Raw genomic sequence first — 17,500 nt, forward strand, 5'->3', positions numbered from 1 at the left:
ATATTTAAACAACATGTTCAGTGAAGGTGCAATAAAGCACATTACTCTTACCTCGTTATGTATGACATACTATTTCTTTATGTGTTGCTACTTTATACACATGTGTTTACTGCCCTATGTGTACCTGACAGCTTTAGTCACTTTGTTATTGATATTTAAAAAGTAGTATGAATAAATAGAAGTCCCTATTGACATGCTAACAGCTAACAAAATACATGTAGTATAATACTACTATGGTAATAGTATAATATCACTATATTAGAGGATCATATTACATTCCCACAACCTGTTAACAGCAACACTTCCTGCTGAGGCTTTTCACAATAAAAGCCTGACTCTTGCTCTAAATGCACGTATCTAAAGACACACATGAAAGAGAGGGAGAGGAGGCGGGAACTTCCTCACCTCTCCAGAGATCTGCAGGCAGACGAAGCAGGAAACAGGAGAGCAGGAGGTCAAAGGTCAAAGGAAGCATTCGTTAGTGTGTTAGCTCTTACTGAGATATGTATGTATATATATATATATATATATATATATATATATATATATATATATATATATATATATATATATATATATATATATATATTACTGTTCTCGCTGTAACTGAGGTTCTTGTGACCTTCAGTCTCAGATCATTGTCTCGTGTCCAAATTAAGATTTCAGCAGATTAAGTAAAACAAATAAATAAATAATGATTTTACACAATGAACACAACAATATGAAAATGTTGTTGCTTAGAAGCGTTGCTGCTTAGGAGCATTGCTGCTTAGAAGCGTTGCTGTTTAGAAGTGTTGCTGCTTAGAAGTGTTGCTGTTTAGAAGTGTTGCTGCTTAGAAGTGTTGCTGTTTAGAAGTGTTGCTGCTTAGAAGTGTTGCTGTTTAGAAGTGTTGCTGCTTAGATATTTTACTGCTTAGAAGCGTTGCTGTTTAGAAGCATTGCTGTTTAGAAGCGTTGCTGCTTAGAAGTGTTGCTGTTTAGAAGCTTTGCTGCTTAGAAGTGTTGCTGCTTAGATGTTTAACTGCTTAGAAGCGTTACTGTTTAGAAGCATTGCAGCTTAGAAGCGTTGCTGCTTAGAAGCGTCAGCTTCATAGAGCAATAAAGTGACTCAGCTTATGCTCTATAATGATGTGATGTTAGTGATGACATGTTTCTGAACTCAGAGGCGGAACACACCTGTACACACACACCTGTACACACAAACACACACGCACACACACACACACACACACACACACACACACACACACACACACACACACACACACACCTGTACTCCCCGAAGGCCTCGTCCTTCATGGGCCGAGCTTCAGAGTCCACCTCCTTGTCCTCTTTGTCCTTCACTGAGGGAGACACGCAAACATCAAGCTGTAAGTGTGTGTGTGTGTCAGTGTGTATGTGTGTGTGTCAGTGTGTGTGCGTGTCTCACCTGCGTACTTGCCTCCCTTGCTGCGCTTGATGAGGCAGAGGATGAGCAGTATCAGCACCAGCAGCAAGATGGCGCTGATGAGTCCGATCAACCAGCCCTGAGCCGCGAAGCCACCGGACATCTCTGACGGCTCTGAGGGACCAACATGTAGAGCATGTAGAGCATGTAGAGCATGTAGAGAGGTAGAGCATGTAGAGCATGTAGAGAGGTAGAGCATGTAGAGAGGTAGAGCATGTAGAGCATGTAGAGAGGTAGAGCATGTAGAGCATGTAGAGAGGTAGAGCATGTAGAGAGGTAGAGCATGTAGAGCATGTAGAGAGGTAGAGCATGTAGAGCATGTAGAGAGGTAGAGCATGTAGAGCATGTAGAGAGGTAGAGCATGTAGAGCATGTAGAGAGGTAGAGCATGTAGAGCATGTAGAGAGGTAGAGCATGTAGAGAGGTAGAGCATGTAGAGAGGTAGAGCATGTAGAGTGGTAGAGCATGTAGAACGGTAGAGCAAGTAGAGCATGTAGAGTGGTAGAGCATGTAGAGAGGTAGAGCATGTAGAGCATGTAGAGAGGTAGAGCATGTAGAGAGGTAGAGCATGTAGAGAGGTAGAGCATGTAGAGCATGTAGAGAGGTAGAGCATGTAGAGAGGTAGAGAGTTAGAGCATGTAGAGAGGTAGAGCATGTAGAACGGTAGAGCAAGTAGAGCATGTAGAGTGGTAGAGCATGTAGAGAGGTAGAACATGTAGAGCGGTAGAGCATGTAGAGCATATAGAGAGATAGAGCATGTAGAACATGTAGAGCATGTAGAGCGGTAGAGCATGTAGAGCATATAGAGAGGTAGAGCATGTAGAGAGGTAGAGCATGTAGAGAGGTAGAACATGTAGAGCGGTAGAGCATGTAGAGCATATAGAGAGGTAGAGCATATAGAGAGATAGAGCATGTAGAACATGTAGAGCATGTAGAGCGGTAGAGCATGTAGAGCATATAGAGAGGTAGAGCATATAGAGAGGTAGAGCATGTAGAGCATGTAGAGAGGTAGAGCATGTAGAGAGGTAGAGCATGTAGAACGGTAGAGCAAGTAGAGCATGTAGAGTGGTAGAGCATGTAGAGAGGTAGAGCATGTAGAGAGGTAGAGCATGTAGAGAGGTAGAGCATGTAGAGCATGTAGAGAGGTAGAGCATGTAGAGCATGTAGAGAGGTAGAGAGTTAGAGCATGTAGAGAGGTAGAGCATGTAGAACGGTAGAGCATGTAGAGCGGTAGAGCATGTAGAGCATATAGAGAGGTAGAGTATGTAGAGTGGTAGAACATGTAGAGCGGTAGAGCATGTAGAGCATATAGAGAGGTAGAGCATATAGAGAGATAGAGCATGTAGAACATGTAGAGCATGTAGAGCGGTAGAGCATATAGAGAGGTAGAGCATGTAGAGCGGTAGAGCATGTAGAGCATGTAGAGAGGTAGAGCATGTAGAGCATATAGAGAGATAGAGCATGTAGAACATGTAGAGCATGTAGAGCGGTAGAGCATATAGAGAGGTAGAGCATGTAGAGAGGTAGAGCATGTAGAGAGGTAGAGCATGTAGAGCATGTAGAGAGGTAGAGCATGTAGAGCATATAGAGAGGTAGAGCATGTAGAGAGGTAGAGCATATAGAGAGGTAGAGCATGTAGAGCATGTAGAGAGGTAGAGCATGTAGAGAGGTAGAGCATGTAGAGAGGTAGAGCATATAGAGAGGTAGAGCATGTAGAGCATGTAGAGAGGTAGAGCATATAGCGAGGTAGAGCATGTAGAGAGGTAGAGCATGTAGAGCATGTAGAGCAGGCACACACACACACACTCACCGTGTCCGATGGTCCAGGTCACGTTCTCCCACTGCGTGTCGTTCTTGTGTTTGATCATCAGGTGGTACTCAGATCCCGGCTGGAGGCCTCTCAGCGAATAGAAACCCTGAGTGGAGTTTACCAGCTCCGATTCCGTCCAATCGAACCCAGCTGCCACACACGCACACACGCACACGCACACACACACACACAAGCACACACGCACACACACGCACACGCACACACGCACACATGCACACGCACACGCACACGCACACGCGCACACACACGCGCACACACACACGCGCACACACACACACACACGCACGCACACACACACACGCGCACACACACACACACGCACACGCACACACGCACACACGCACACACGCACGCACACGCACACGCACACGCTCACACACACACGCACACACGCACACGCACACACACACACACGCACGCACACACATCGTAGATTAGTAAAGCTCTTTAGCGTCATTATAACAAACAGTAAGAGTAACAAACCAACCTCCCCTCTCCTCTCCCTCCCCCCTCTCCCTCCTCCCTCCTCCTCCCCTCTCCTCTCCCCCCCCCTCCCCCCCCCCCCCCCCCCCTCCCTTACGGCTCTTCCTGAGGTAGCGGATGACAAAGCCGTGGTTCCTGTCCCTCTCTCCGGGCACCCAGCTCAGGTTGAGCGACGTGTTGCTGGACACGATGCTGACGTGTGACGGAGGAACTGCAGGCAGACACCAAGGAGCGAGGGAATGAATGAAAAGATGCAAATGACGGGTAAAATAAACAGAAGGGGTGCAGTTTCACCTCCTTCCAGCAGGGTGGCGCCTCTCAGCTCGATGGGCGGTCCGTCTCCGGCGGCGGTGTGAGCGATCACCTTGAAGACGTAATGGCTGCTGGGGTCCAGAGGGTCCAACTCAATGTGAGTCACACTGGGGTCGCTAATGGTCTCCATCTGCAACGGGCTGTCTCTGCTCTCCACCTCTGCATGCGGGAATCAAACCACCGAGTTCATCAGCGGAGGAAAACAACAAGGACCCGGCCAGCGTTTGAACGGTCCCTTTTCAACTTAGAGCGCTCGGAAGGTAATGGAACAAAGTAGTGGAACAAAGTAGCGGAACAAAGGAGCGGAACAAAGGAGCGGAACAAAGGAGCGGAACAAAGGAGCGGAACAAAGTAGCGGAACAAAGGAGCGGAACAAAGTAGCGGAACAAAGGAGCGGAACAAGTTAACGGAACAAGGTAGTGGAACAATGTAGCGGAACAATGTAGCGGAACAAGGTAGCGGAACACGGTTGCGGAACAAGGTAGCGGAACAAAGTAGTGGAACAAAGTAGCGGAACAAAGTAGCGGAACAAAGTAGCGGAACAAAGTAGCGGAACAAAGTAGCGGAACAAGGTAGCGGAACACGGTTGCGGAACAAGTTAACGGAACAAGTTAGTGGAACAAAGTAGCGGAACAAAGTAGCGGAACAAAGTAGCGGAACAAGGTAGCGGAACAAGGTAGCGGAACAAGTTAACGGAACAAGGTAGCGGAACAAGTTAACGGAACAAGGTAGCGGAACAAGGTAGCGGAACAAGGTAGCGGAACAAGGTAGCGGAACAAAGCACCAGAACAAAGTAGCGGAACAAAGTAGCGGAACAAAGTAGCGGAACAAAGCACCAGAACAAAGTAGCGGAACAAGGCTGCGGATCAAGGTTCTTTCTCTCTTGTTATTCTCGTTATCATTTCGTGGAACATCCGGTAACGCTCGCTCACTTTCTGTCTAAGTTTGCAGAAACTATTTTACATCTTAGTTCCCGGCTCTCACCCTGTTGGTACTGCACCGTGTAACCCAGCAGGATGCCGTTGTTCTGTACTGGAGGGGTCCAGTAGAGGACCAGGGACTTCTCAGAGGGACTCTCAAACCTCAACGATGCAGGAGGACCAGGCACTACACACACACACACACACACACAGGGTTACAAAAGAAGAACACGTCTTGTCCTGTCCACCTGAAGCTCTCCGTGTGGACTCACCTCCCTCGGGGGTGCTGAAGTGGTGCGGGTGGGAGGGCGGGCTCTCCCCTTTGCTGTTGAAGGCGGTGACGGACAGCTGATAGCGAGAATACAGCTGCAGGCCCGTCACGTCCTCTGAGGTCTTGGTGCCGTGCACCACCAGCACCAACCTCCTCTCCTTCTCCTCCTTCTCCTTCTCCTTCTCCTCCTTCTCCTTCTCCTTCTCCTTCTCTCTGTGCAGATCTCCCAGAGACCTCCGGACCCGGCCGCCTCGTAGACCCATCCTGGTGATGTAGATCTGACACATGAGGAACAGGTGAGAGACGTTATCCTCCTTGTGTTTGCTCCATGAACAACTTCAGCTTCTTTATCTTCTGACACATTCCTTTCTTCTTTTTTATGGTCTAGATTTGATCAGAAACTGTTTATTTAAGGAATTTGTCTTATTTTGGGGGAAAATAAAATACTTTGGTATTCAGTATTTCTTGGCAGTAGTAGTAGTAGTAGTAGTAGTAGTAGTAGTAGTATTTCTGTGACGAGCAGTACCTTGTACCCCTGCAGCAAACCTCGGACGTTCTGGACTTCGTTCCACTGGACTCTGACGGTGCTGTTCATCACTATGGTCGAGACCCCGGTGGGAGCCTCCTCTGGTTCTGAGAGAGATAAAGAGAGAGAGAGAAGGGGGAGGGGGAGAAGAGAGAGAGAGAGAGAGAGAGAGAGAGAGAGAGAGAGAGAGAGAGAGAGAGAGAGAGAGAGAGAGAGAGAGAGAGAGAGGTTAACTCAAAGGGAACCAGCAAAGGGTACAATAACAACTGAATATTTCCTGCTGAGTCTCAATGTCAGTACAACAACAACAACAACAACAACAACAACAACAACAACAACACTGTGAACAATATCTGGTATGACTCATATTGCAGATCCCGACCCCCCATGCAGACCAGACCAGACCGGTTCCTCCCTCTTGGACTCCTGGAGCGAGTCCTGGTTGGACTCGCCAGGTTTCAGTTTGAGGGTTTCTTCCGTTAATTAGTTGTTTTTAGTTAGAGGAGTTAGGGAAGGAGTTAGGAAAGGAGTTAAGAAAGCAACATATATTTGTTTCCATTAGTCATGGAGCCTCCCAGGCAAAGCATTTCACATGATATATCACCAGAGAAACAGTAAATATCTTGACTGAGCACTCAGATTGGTGTGCCCCCCCTTCCAGCAGAACTTATGTTTGTCTGTTCTGTCACTGGTTTGACCTTTGACATTTCTGCAGACGAGTCTGGTTGTGGAGACATCTGATTGGTCTGTGATTCCAGACCGTCTCTGTGTGACAAAGATGGACTTTGACCTCTTTTATGACGGATGCAATTACGACACCCTGCAGAAAGGGTTTGGAGCCTTGTGTAAAAATCTTTTATATTTATTGTTTATTGTTCCTTCAAATCAGACATTTAGTCTGAAGGAGCTTATTGATGAAGAACATTCCTGTGGTTTGTTTTGTGTGATTCATTTTGTTGATATGTTCATCTGTATGTGGTAGCTTTGAGAGGTTCACAAGAAAAAAAATAAATTAAAATCAGACATTTTTAGGATTTTTATTTATTCTGTGAAAACAAGAAGAACATAAAGTTTTGGCAGCTGAATGTTTAATTATTTTTATTGAGGGTTTCTTATTTTATTTGTGGGAAAAGTGTTTGTTGTAATACACATTTCATCCACAAGAGCTGATGTGCTCCACTACTTCATGACAGAAAGAGTTCATGTTTCCTTCCAGATGAGCTTTATTTTAAATATACTTTCAAATAAACACAAAGTACACGTGTTGTATTTTCACATTTTGAAAATGTGAGCAGTGCAAGGGGCCAAAATGAGTATTGCAACAACAAATATTAAAAAAAACAAAGATTGGGTGAGGGTTGGAACGTAAATGGAGTAGCTGGAGGTCACGGTCCGAGGAGGCAAACAGGACCACATCATCTGCAAACAGCACAGAGGAGATCTAGAGGCCCTGAACCTGATGGCTTTGAACAAACTCCACTTGGATTCCATGTCCCCAACCTCCCTCTGGATGTGTGAGAAGTTCTTCTGGAGGTGGGAGTTGAAGACCTCCAGGACAGGATCCTCCACCAGACGTTCCCAGTTCACCCTCACTACACGTTTGTGTCTTTCGAGTCGGCTCCCCTGCCATCTGATCCAACTCACCACCAGCTGGTGATCAGTTGACAGCTGTTCCTCTCTTCACTCAAGTTTCAAAGACATTGTTTTATCTCAAAGGTAAAAAGATGGCACTGTAACTGTGTCCACATTACATACCTTCCTCTCCCGAGTGTCCGATCATAGCCTCCGCTACCGGTCCTTCTCCAAGGGAGTTGACCGCCTGAACCTTGATCTCAAACGGTGCGTACGTCCCTGTGTTGTTCACCAGGAAGGGCGGCGCCAGGACGTCGGAGTGGTTCCAGTGCACGCTCGCCCCTCCAGCCTTCCGCCAGAATACCTTGTACTGGAAGCCCTCGCCGCTGTGCAGGCGCTTGTCCATCTCCTGCGGAGATGAAGGGGCCATGAAGTACTGGGTCCAGGGTCAAGCTCCAGGGAGGGACTGGTCTAAGGGGTCAAGCTCCAGGAAAGGACCGGTCTAAGAGGTCAACCTCCAGAGAGGGACTGGTCTAATGGTCAAGCTCCAAGCAAGAAAGGACTGATCCAAGGGGTCAAGCTCCAGGAAAGGACTGGTCTAAGAGGTCAAGCTCCAAGGAGGGACTGGTCTAAGGGGTCAAGCTCCAGGGAGGGACTGGTCTAAGAGGTCAACCTCCAGAGAGGGACTGGTCTAAGGGTTCAAGCTCCAGGAAAGCACTGGTCTAAGAGGTCAAGCTCCAGGAAAGGACTGGTCTAAGAGGTCAAGCTCCAGGAAAGGACTGGTCTAAGAGGTCAAGCTCCAGGAAAGGACTGGTCTAAGAGGTCAAGCTCCAGGGAGGGACTGGTCTAAGGGGTCAAGCTCGAGGAAAGGACTTGTCTCAGAGGTAAAGCTCCAGGAAAGGACTTGTCTCAGAGGTAAAGCTCCAGGAAAGGACTGGTCTAAGAGGTCAAGCTCTACGGAGGAACTGGTCTAAGGGGTCAAGCTCCTGGGAGGGACTGGTCTAAGAGGTCAAGCTCCAGGAAAGGACTGGTCTAAGAGGTCAAGCTCCAGGAAAGGACTGGTCTAAGAGGTCAAGCTCTACGGAGGAACTGGTCTAAGGGGTCAAGCTCCTGGGAGGGACTTGTCTAAGGGGTCAAGCTCCTGGGAGGGACTTGTCTAAGGGGTCATCTTCTGGGAGGGACTGGTCTAAGAGGTCAAACTCTAGGGAGGGACTGGTCTAATGGGGTCAAGCTCCTGGGAGGAACTGGTCTAAGGGGTCAAGCTCCTGGGAGGGACTGGTCTAAGAGGTCAAGCTCCAGGAAAGGACTGGTCTAAGGGGTCAAGCTCCAGGAAAGGACGTGTCTAAGAGGTCAAGCTCCAGGGAGGGACTGGTCCAAGAGGTCAAGCTCCATGGAGAGACTGGGTCCAGGGTCAGGCTCCAGGCGGCAGTACTCACCTCCCACGTGATGACCAGAGTCTTCGGGTCCGTGGAGTCGCTGCGCACGCCGCTGGGGTTTATGGCGGGCACTGCAGGGATGAGACAGATATGTTATGTAATTGTGATTGTATTATTATACACATATTATGTATTGATCATTCAACATGACATTACAGCCACCAGACAATTTGCAAAGAGATGCACCAATACATAACAAGCAAGTATCGTTTAAGTCATATTTCAGTGTTTTGGCTGCAATTTTTTGATATCTTGAGGTTTTGTCTCACAGTGGTTTTGATGGTATTGGTGGATTCTGTAGCTTGTAAGCTTTCCAGAAAGGTGCTAATCATGTGTAGCATCAAGCTAGGGATATGAACATTGATATTTTCATAACTTGGGGATCTCTCTCAAGTAACTTTCGAGTCATATTTATGTTTTGTGTTAATATTTATGATTGAATTGTTATAGACTTATATTCTCTTGTAAGACCGTGCAGTGTGTTGCTACATCACATCAGTGGCTCTGGTATGGATTCATGGGAGTACGAGGAAGACCTCAGATGAGGAGTTCAGGGTGCTGGGGCTCAAAAGGTTTTAATAACATCTTGAGGGACACATACGTGTGGGAAAGGAACTTCTGATCAAAGAGCTCAAATGAACATGGAACCCAAACCCAGCAGCTCACCGGCCGGCGGCGTGCGGTGCTGGTCCGAGGGCTGGCTGGGGTTGCTGAGGCCGATCGTGTTGGCAGCAATGACCCTGAAGCGGAAGGTGCAGTAGGGCTGCAGGGGCAGCTCCACGTGGCTGAAGGCCCCCGGGACGCTCCGCAGCCGCTCCCAGCGCGGCGCCGCGGCGTGCTGCTCCTCACGGACCTCCACGATGAACTCTGAGGGGACAACGGCGTGAGAGCTTAAATAATGTTGACGTCTCTGTGTTGAGTTTGAGCTGCGTGTTGTAGGTCCTGTAGGTCGTCATCTGGGAAGTCTGTTATACATTCATATATAAATGTGTGTGTGTGTGTGTGTGTGTGTGTGTGTGTGTGTGTGTGTGTGTGTGTGTGCATACCTGTGGTGGGGCTGTTGTGTGTGTGTCCTGGGATCCAGCTCAGAGTGATGCTGCGGTCGTCTACATCAGACAGAGTCAGGTCTTTGGGAGGGTCCGGTCTCGCTAAGGGGTCCAACAGAGAACTGTTAGCAAGAAAAAACCGCACACAGACACACAGACACACACACACACAGACACAGACACACACACACAGACACACACACACACACACACACACACACACACACACACACACACACACACACACACAGCGGAGTGACGTACCTACAACAGTGATGGAGCCGCTGGCCTTCACGTCGTCCAGGTCGGTGAAGACTTCACAGGAATAAGACGCACTGTCGTGTGGTTGGATGTTGGACACTTTCAAAGTGCCGTTCTCAAAGAATGTGTACCTACACACACACACACACACACAAACACGCACACGCACACACACGCACACACACACACACGCGCGCACGCGCACGCACACGCACCCGCACGCACACGCACACGCACGCACACGCACACACACACACACACACACACACACACAGACGTTAGCCGTCCCCTTTAATTAAATCTCTATTTTAATGAATGGAGTCTGGTGTGTTGGATGTAACGTCATCAGCAGAGCACTGCTGGTGTTTTACTCCTGCAGTAAACTCCGGCTGGAGAAGCTCCTCCTACACAACACTGTGATGTAAGGAGACAACGTCACATGACCACGCGATCACATGACCACACGATCACATGACCAGCACTGGTCACAACACGGGCAGGAAGTCTGCGTACTTGTCATCCGGAGACGACTCCTGCAGCTTGTGTCCGTCCCTCCTCCAGACGACCTGGGCCTCCAGCAGCTGAGGGTCTCTGGAGAAGCTGCAGTCCAGCAGAGCGCTGCTGCCTCTGAGCGCCCGGACGTCCTGCGGCCCCGAAAGCATCACGGTGCGGTCTGCAAACATCAACACACGTTCTCTAGGTGTGCTTCCTGTGTTCTCTGGGTGTGTTCTCTAGATGTGATCTGTGTTCTCTAGATGTGTTCTCTGTGTTCTCTAGGTGTGTTTCCTGTGTTCTCTTGATGTGTTCTCTGTGTTCTCTTGATGTGTTCTCTTGATGTGTTCTCTGTGTTGTCTGTGTTCTCTTGATGTGTTCTCTGTGTTCTCTGGTTGTGTTCTCTGTGTTCTCTGGGTGTGTTCTCTGTGTTCTCTGGGTGTGTTCTCTGTGTTCTCTGGGTGTGTTCTCTGTGTTCTCTGGGTGTGTTCTCTGTGTTCTCTGGGTGTGTTCTCTGTGTTCTCTGGGTGTGTTCTCTGTGTTCTCTGGGTGTGTTCTCTGTGTTCTCTGGGTGTGTTCTCTGTGTTCTCTGGGTGTGTTCTCTGTGTTCTCTGAGTGTGTTCTCTGTGTTCTCTGGGTGTGTTCTCTGTGTTCTCTGGGTGTGTTCTCTGTGTTCTCTGGGTGTGTTCTCTGTGTTCTCTGGGTGTGTTCTCTGGCAGCAGACTCACTGTAGACCTGCAGGTGAGCGGTGATGGAGGTGTTGCTGCTCTGGATGCTGCAGGTGTATTCTCCGCTGTCGTCCAGGCTGGCGTTGGACAGCGTGATGGAGCCGCTGGTCTGCAGCGCCACGCGGGGGTCCGACAGCAGGGGGCGCCGGGCCTTGCCCTCCCTGCAGAGACACAGTGAGACCAGTGAGACCAGTGAGACCAGTAAGACTAGTAATACCAGTGAGACCAGTGAAACCAGTGAGACCAGTAATACCAGTAAGACTAGTAATACTAGTGAGACCAGTGAAACCAGTGAGACCAGTGAGACCAGTGAGACCAGTGAAACCAGTGAGACCAGTGAGACCAGTGAAACCAGTGAGACCAGTGAGACCAGTGAGACCAGTGAAACCAGTGAGACCAGTAATACCAGTAAGACTAGTGAGACCAGTGAGACCAGTGAGACCAGTGAAACCAGTGAGACCAGTAATACCAGTAAGACTAGTAATACCAGTGAGACCAGTGAAACCAGTGAGACCAGTGAGACCAGTGAGACCAGTGAAACCAGTGAGAGCAGTGAGACCAATAAGACCAGTGAAACCAGTGAGACCAGTGAGACCAGTAAGACTAGTAATACCAGTGAGACCAGTGAGACCAGTGAGACCAATAAGACTAGTGAAACCAGTGAAACCAGTGAGACCAGTGAGACCAGTAAGACCAGTAAGACTAGTAATACCAGTGAGACCAGTGAGACCAGTGAGACCAATAAGACTAGTGAAACCAGTGAAACCAGTGAGACCAGTAATACCAGTAATACCAGTGAAACCAGTGAGACCAGTGAGACCAACCCTTCAGCGGTGCGTTTCCTTGTTATTTTATGCATAAATATAAATGTTTAACGTCTCAATAAATGTCCTTACATTTAGTTTCATGCTGCCTTTAAAAAGATTCCTTAAAAAACAACCTATGCATAAAGTGTGTCATCTAAAGGTATACAATAACAACAACAACAATAATAATAATAATAATAATAATAATAATAATAATAATAATAATAATAATAATAATAATAATAATAACCTGCAGGAATCTTACAGGGGTCCTTTGATATTTGAGGCTCTAAATGAAATAAGTTAACACGTTTAGAATCTCTTGAAGGAAACAGCAGACGGCCACAGGGGGCGCTGCTGCACTGAAGGTTCATTATTATATTATTATACAGGTACATTATTATGATATTATAGACATACATTATTACAATATTATATAGGTTCATTATTATAATATTATATAGGTACATTATTATAATATTATATAGGTTCATTATTATAATATTATATAGGTTCATTATTATAATATTATATAGGTTCATTATTGTAATATTATATAGGTACATTATTATAATATTATATAGGTACATTATTATAATATTATATAGGTACATTATTATAATATTATATAGGTACATTATTATAATATTATATAGGTTCATTATTATAATATTATATAGGTACATTATTATAATATTATATAGGTTCATTATTATAATATTATATAGGTTCATTTTTATAATATTATATAGGTACATTATTATAATATTATATAGGTACATTATTATAATATTATATAGGTTCATTATTATAATATTATATAGGTTCATTATTATAATATTATATAGGTTCATTATTATAATATTATATAGGTACATTATTATAATATTATATAGGTTCATTATTATAATATTATATAGGTACATTATTATAATATTATATAGGTTCATTATTATAATATTATATAGGTTCATTATTATAATATTATATAGGTTCATTATTATAATATTATATAGGTTCATTATTATAATATTATATAGGTACATTATTATAATATTATATAGGTTCATTATTATAATATTATATAGGTTCATTATTGTAATATTATATAGGTTCATTATTATAATATTATATAGGTTCATTATTATAATATTATATAGGTTCATTATTATAATATTATATAGGTTCATTATTATAATATTATATAGGTACATTATTATAATATTATATAGGTACATTATTATAATATTATATAGGTTCATTATTATAATATTATATAGGTTCATTATTATAATATTATATAGGTACATTATTATATAAGCATAATAATGAATAGTATGTGTGTGTTTCTGTGTGTGTGTGTTTCCGTGTATTTGTGTGTGTGTTTGTGTGTGTGTTTGTGTCTCTGTGTGTGTCCCTGTGCGTGTGTGTGTGTTTGTGTCTCCCTGTGTGTGTGTGTGTGTTTGCGTGTGTGTGTGTGTCTCCCTGTGTGTGTGTGTGTCTCCCTGTGTGTGTGTGTGTGTGTGTGTGTGTGTGTGTGTGTGTCTCCCTGTGTGTGTGTGTGTGTGTGTGTCTCCCTGTGTGTGTGTGTCTCCCTGTGTGTGTGTGTGTGTGTGTGTGTGTGTGTCTCCCTGTGTGTGTGTGTGTGTCTCCCTGTGTGTGTGTGTGTGTGTGTGTGTGTGTGTGTGTCCCTGTGTGTGTGTGTGTCTCCCTGTGTGTGTGTGTGTGTGTGTGTGTGTGTCTCCCTGTGTGTGTGTGTGTGTCTCCCTGTGTGTGTGTGTGTGTGTGTGTGTGTGTCCCTGTGTGTGTGTGTGTCTCCCTGTGTGTGTGTGTGTGTGTGTGTGTCTCCCTGTGTGTGTGTGTGTGTCTCCCTGTGTGTGTGTGTGTGTGTCTCCCTGTGTGTGTGTGTGTGTGTGTGTGTGTGTGTGTGTGTGTCTCCCTGTGTGTGTGTGTGTGTGTGTGTGTGTGTGTGTGTGTGTGTGTGTGTGTGTGTGTCTCCCTGTGTGTGTGTGTGTGTGTGTGTGTGTGTGTGTGTGTGTGTGTGTGTGTGTGTGTGTGTGTGTGTGTGTGTGTGTGTGTCTCCCTGTGTGTGTGTGTGTGTGTGTGTGTGTGTGTGTGTGTGTGTGTGTGTGTGTGTGTCTCCCTGTGTGTGTGTGTGTGTGTGTGTCTCACCAGGTGACGTGTGGTCGTGGAGAGCCGAAGGACTCGCACCACATGGTGACGTCTCCTCCCTCGGTGGTTCTGTACACGACGCCGTCAGAGGACAGGATCTGAGGCGGCAGCTCTGAGGAACACATGGTGTTGTTGCTATAGTTGTTGTTGTTGTTGTTGTTGTGGTCGTCATGGGGACAGAGCAGGTACGTACCCACGACGTAGAGGTACGAGTTGAGCAGGATGGAGCCGTGCTTGTTGGAGGCCTCACACTGGTACACGGCCGTGTCCGAGAACTCCACGTCCGCCAGGATCAGCACGCCGCCCGTCACGCTGCGGCGCGGGTCCTCGTCCACCTCTGAGGGGCGGGGACAAGACCACCTCAGTGACCTCTGATTGGTCCACGCACACGGCACCCACAGCCAATGAGAAGGAGGCTCCACCTACCTGCCACCGGCTGGCCGTTGATGCTCCAGCTGATGAGCGGCGTGGGGACGCCTTCAGCCTGACAGTCCAGACGCACGGTCTCACCGGGAGAGTACAGGAGGCTGAGGGGGGTCTTCACCCAGAAGGGGGAGGCTGCACACACACACACAGAGACACACACACACACACACACACACACACACACACACAAAACAGACACACATGCAAAAGCGCATTCACACGCACAACATACACTCGAGTGACCGAACTGCTGCAGGTGTGTGTTTGCATGTCTGTGACGTGTGTGTGTGTGTGTGTGTGTGTGTGTGTGTGTGTGTGTGTGTGTGCCCCCATACCTTCCACAGTGAGCGTGAAGGCGTGCGAGGTGGAGCCGTGGATATTGAACGCCCGGCACTCGTACTCGCCGTCGTCTTGCTGGTCGACGCGGTCGAAGTGCAGCCAGCGGTCGTGAGCGTCCAGGCGGCCGCCGGTCTCCTCCAGACCGCCGTCCTTCTTCTTCCACTCCACCCTGGGGGTCGGGCTGCAGCCACGGAGAGGAAGGTATGTAACCATAGGGCACACACACACACTCACACACACTCACACACACACACTCACATGCACACACACACACACTCACACACACACACTACTTACAGGCCTTTAGGGATGCATTCCAGGGTGACGCTTTGCTGCCTGAGGGCCAACACAGAGGTGTGTGAGCCAGTGGGACGGAAGAGGTGGGGCTTCCTGGCATGAACGACGTCATTATCTGAAAGAGAGAGAGAGAGAGAGAGAGAGAGAGAGAGAGAGAGAGAGAGAGAGAGAGAGAGAGAGAGAGAGAGAGAGAGATTGCATTACACCTATGCATCACGCCGTTCATGGAGTTCCACAAGGTTCTGTGCCTGGACCACTTTTATTTACCTTAAATACTTCCTTTAGATAAAAACATTAGAAAACACTCCATCAACTTTCACTGCTATGCTGATGATACTCAACTATATCTGTCCATCAAACCAGATGAAATCCACCAGGTCGCTAAACTTTAAGTGTGTCTTAAAGACATGAAGATCTGGATGACCTGTAACTTCCTGCTGCTGAACTCTGACAAGACTGAAGTTATTTTACTCGGCCCAGAACACCTCGGAGATGAATTATCTGCTGATGTGGTTTCTCTGCATGGCATCACTCCGGCATCCACCACCAGGGGCGGACTGAGAGGAGTAAGTGTCGGACCGGCCCACTCAACACACGGCGCGCTGCCCACTAAATGCATCACACGTACCAGCGGCTTACTTGGAAACAGACCCATACTTAACATTATTTTGGACGATTACAAAGAAATCACTTTATACATGTTTTTTTGGGGTTCATTTGGCTCCTCCAATTTGCCTGGATGGACACATGAAATAAAGTTGTACTGGCTATTGTAACACTCCGAGGTAGGTACATCCAGTCTGTGAGACGACAGCACTCGGCTGGCCGTGTGCGGTTCAATGTACGGCTCCAGAAACTCTCATGAATACATGAGTCCTTGTCGTCAGATTCGATAGCACTCGTGAGCTTCCTTAAGAAGAAAAAACTGAGCCTTTTTAAATACGGCATCAGTGTTCTTTTTCCAGTGTAATTTACTGTCCAGATGGACCCCAATATATTCATATGACTAGACAATTTATCTGCTGACCTGCAATTATCTCTGGGAGAGCTCCTCCCTCCTCCCCGAAACCACTTCCTCCTTGTATCACTCACCCCATCATTACATGACATCATCATGAAGGGCTTCCAGAGACTGGTCCTCATCTCGAAACCTGCCTACCATCCACAATGGACCCCCTCCAATTCACAAACCGCCAGAACAGGAGTACAGAGGACGCCATCTCCACAGCGCTTCACTCCGCCCTCTCCCTCGTGAGAACGCCGTTCGTCCATTTCAGTTCAGCTTTCAACACCATCATCCCCTCCAAACTGAACACCAGACTAGGTGAGCTTGGCATCGACGCCTCTCCCTGCAGCTGGACACTGGATTTCCTAACCAACAGACCCCAGTATGTTAGGTTAGGCAATCACAGCCTAAACACACCCTAAACACTGGCGTCCCACAGGGCTGTGTGCTGGGTCCTCCTCTACCCTCACCCTAAACACTGGCGTCCCACAGGGCTGTGTGCTGGGTCCTCCTCTACCCTCACCCTAAACACTGGCGTCCCACAGGGCTGTGTGCTGGGTCCTCCTCTACCCTCACCCTAAACACTGGCGTCCCACAGGGCTGTGTGCTGGGTCCTCCTCTACCCTCACCCTAAACACTGGCGTCCCACAGGGCTGTGTGCTGGGTCCTCCTCTACCCTCACCCTAAACACTGGCGTCCCACAGGGCTGTGTGCTGGGTCCTCCTCTACCCTCACCCTAAACACTGGCGTCCCACAGGGCTGTGTGCTGGGTCCTCCTCTACCCTCACCCTAAACACTGGCGTCCCACAGGGCTGTGTGCTGGGTCCTCCTCTACCCTCACCCTAAACACTGGCGTCCCACAGGGCTGTGTGCTGGGTCCTCCTCTACCCTCACCCTAAACACTGGCGTCCACAGGGCTGTGTGCTGGGTCCTCCTCTACCCTCACCCTAAACACTGGCGTCCCACAGGGCTGTGTGCTGGGTCCTCCTCTACCCTCACCCTAAACACTGGCGTCCCACAGGGCTGTGTGCTGGGTCCTCTCCTTTACTCCCTGTTCACTTCTGACTGCACGCCTGTACATGGTTCAGTATCATCATGTGGGAGGAGGTCTGTGTGTGTGTGTGTGTGTG

General features: G+C 47.5%; 1 protein-coding gene across 1 annotated transcript in view; it reads right to left on the reverse strand.

Moving 5' to 3' along the window:
* LOC137800962 (neural cell adhesion molecule L1-like) overlaps positions 1-17,500 on the reverse strand; it is a 40,171-nt gene that overhangs the window by 2,661 nt on the left and 20,010 nt on the right. The window contains 20 exon segments of the mRNA XM_068598335.1: positions 1,271-1,343; positions 1,430-1,561; positions 3,257-3,406; positions 3,858-3,971; positions 4,055-4,231; positions 5,057-5,179; positions 5,265-5,541; positions 5,790-5,896; positions 7,545-7,770; positions 8,798-8,868; positions 9,464-9,664; positions 9,844-9,945; positions 10,108-10,235; positions 10,618-10,777; positions 11,325-11,485; positions 14,303-14,414; positions 14,496-14,639; positions 14,729-14,860; positions 15,064-15,248; positions 15,365-15,479. Of these exon segments, the coding sequence (XP_068454436.1) occupies positions 1,271-1,343; positions 1,430-1,561; positions 3,257-3,406; positions 3,858-3,971; positions 4,055-4,231; positions 5,057-5,179; positions 5,265-5,541; positions 5,790-5,896; positions 7,545-7,770; positions 8,798-8,868; positions 9,464-9,664; positions 9,844-9,945; positions 10,108-10,235; positions 10,618-10,777; positions 11,325-11,485; positions 14,303-14,414; positions 14,496-14,639; positions 14,729-14,860; positions 15,064-15,248; positions 15,365-15,479 (2,890 nt within the window).

Source organism: Clinocottus analis, unplaced genomic scaffold (assembly GCF_023055335.1).
Source record: "Clinocottus analis isolate CAN_PGR_092001 unplaced genomic scaffold, fCliAna1.0.p SCAF_4, whole genome shotgun sequence".
Classification (NCBI taxonomy): domain Eukaryota; kingdom Metazoa; phylum Chordata; class Actinopteri; order Perciformes; family Cottidae; genus Clinocottus; species Clinocottus analis.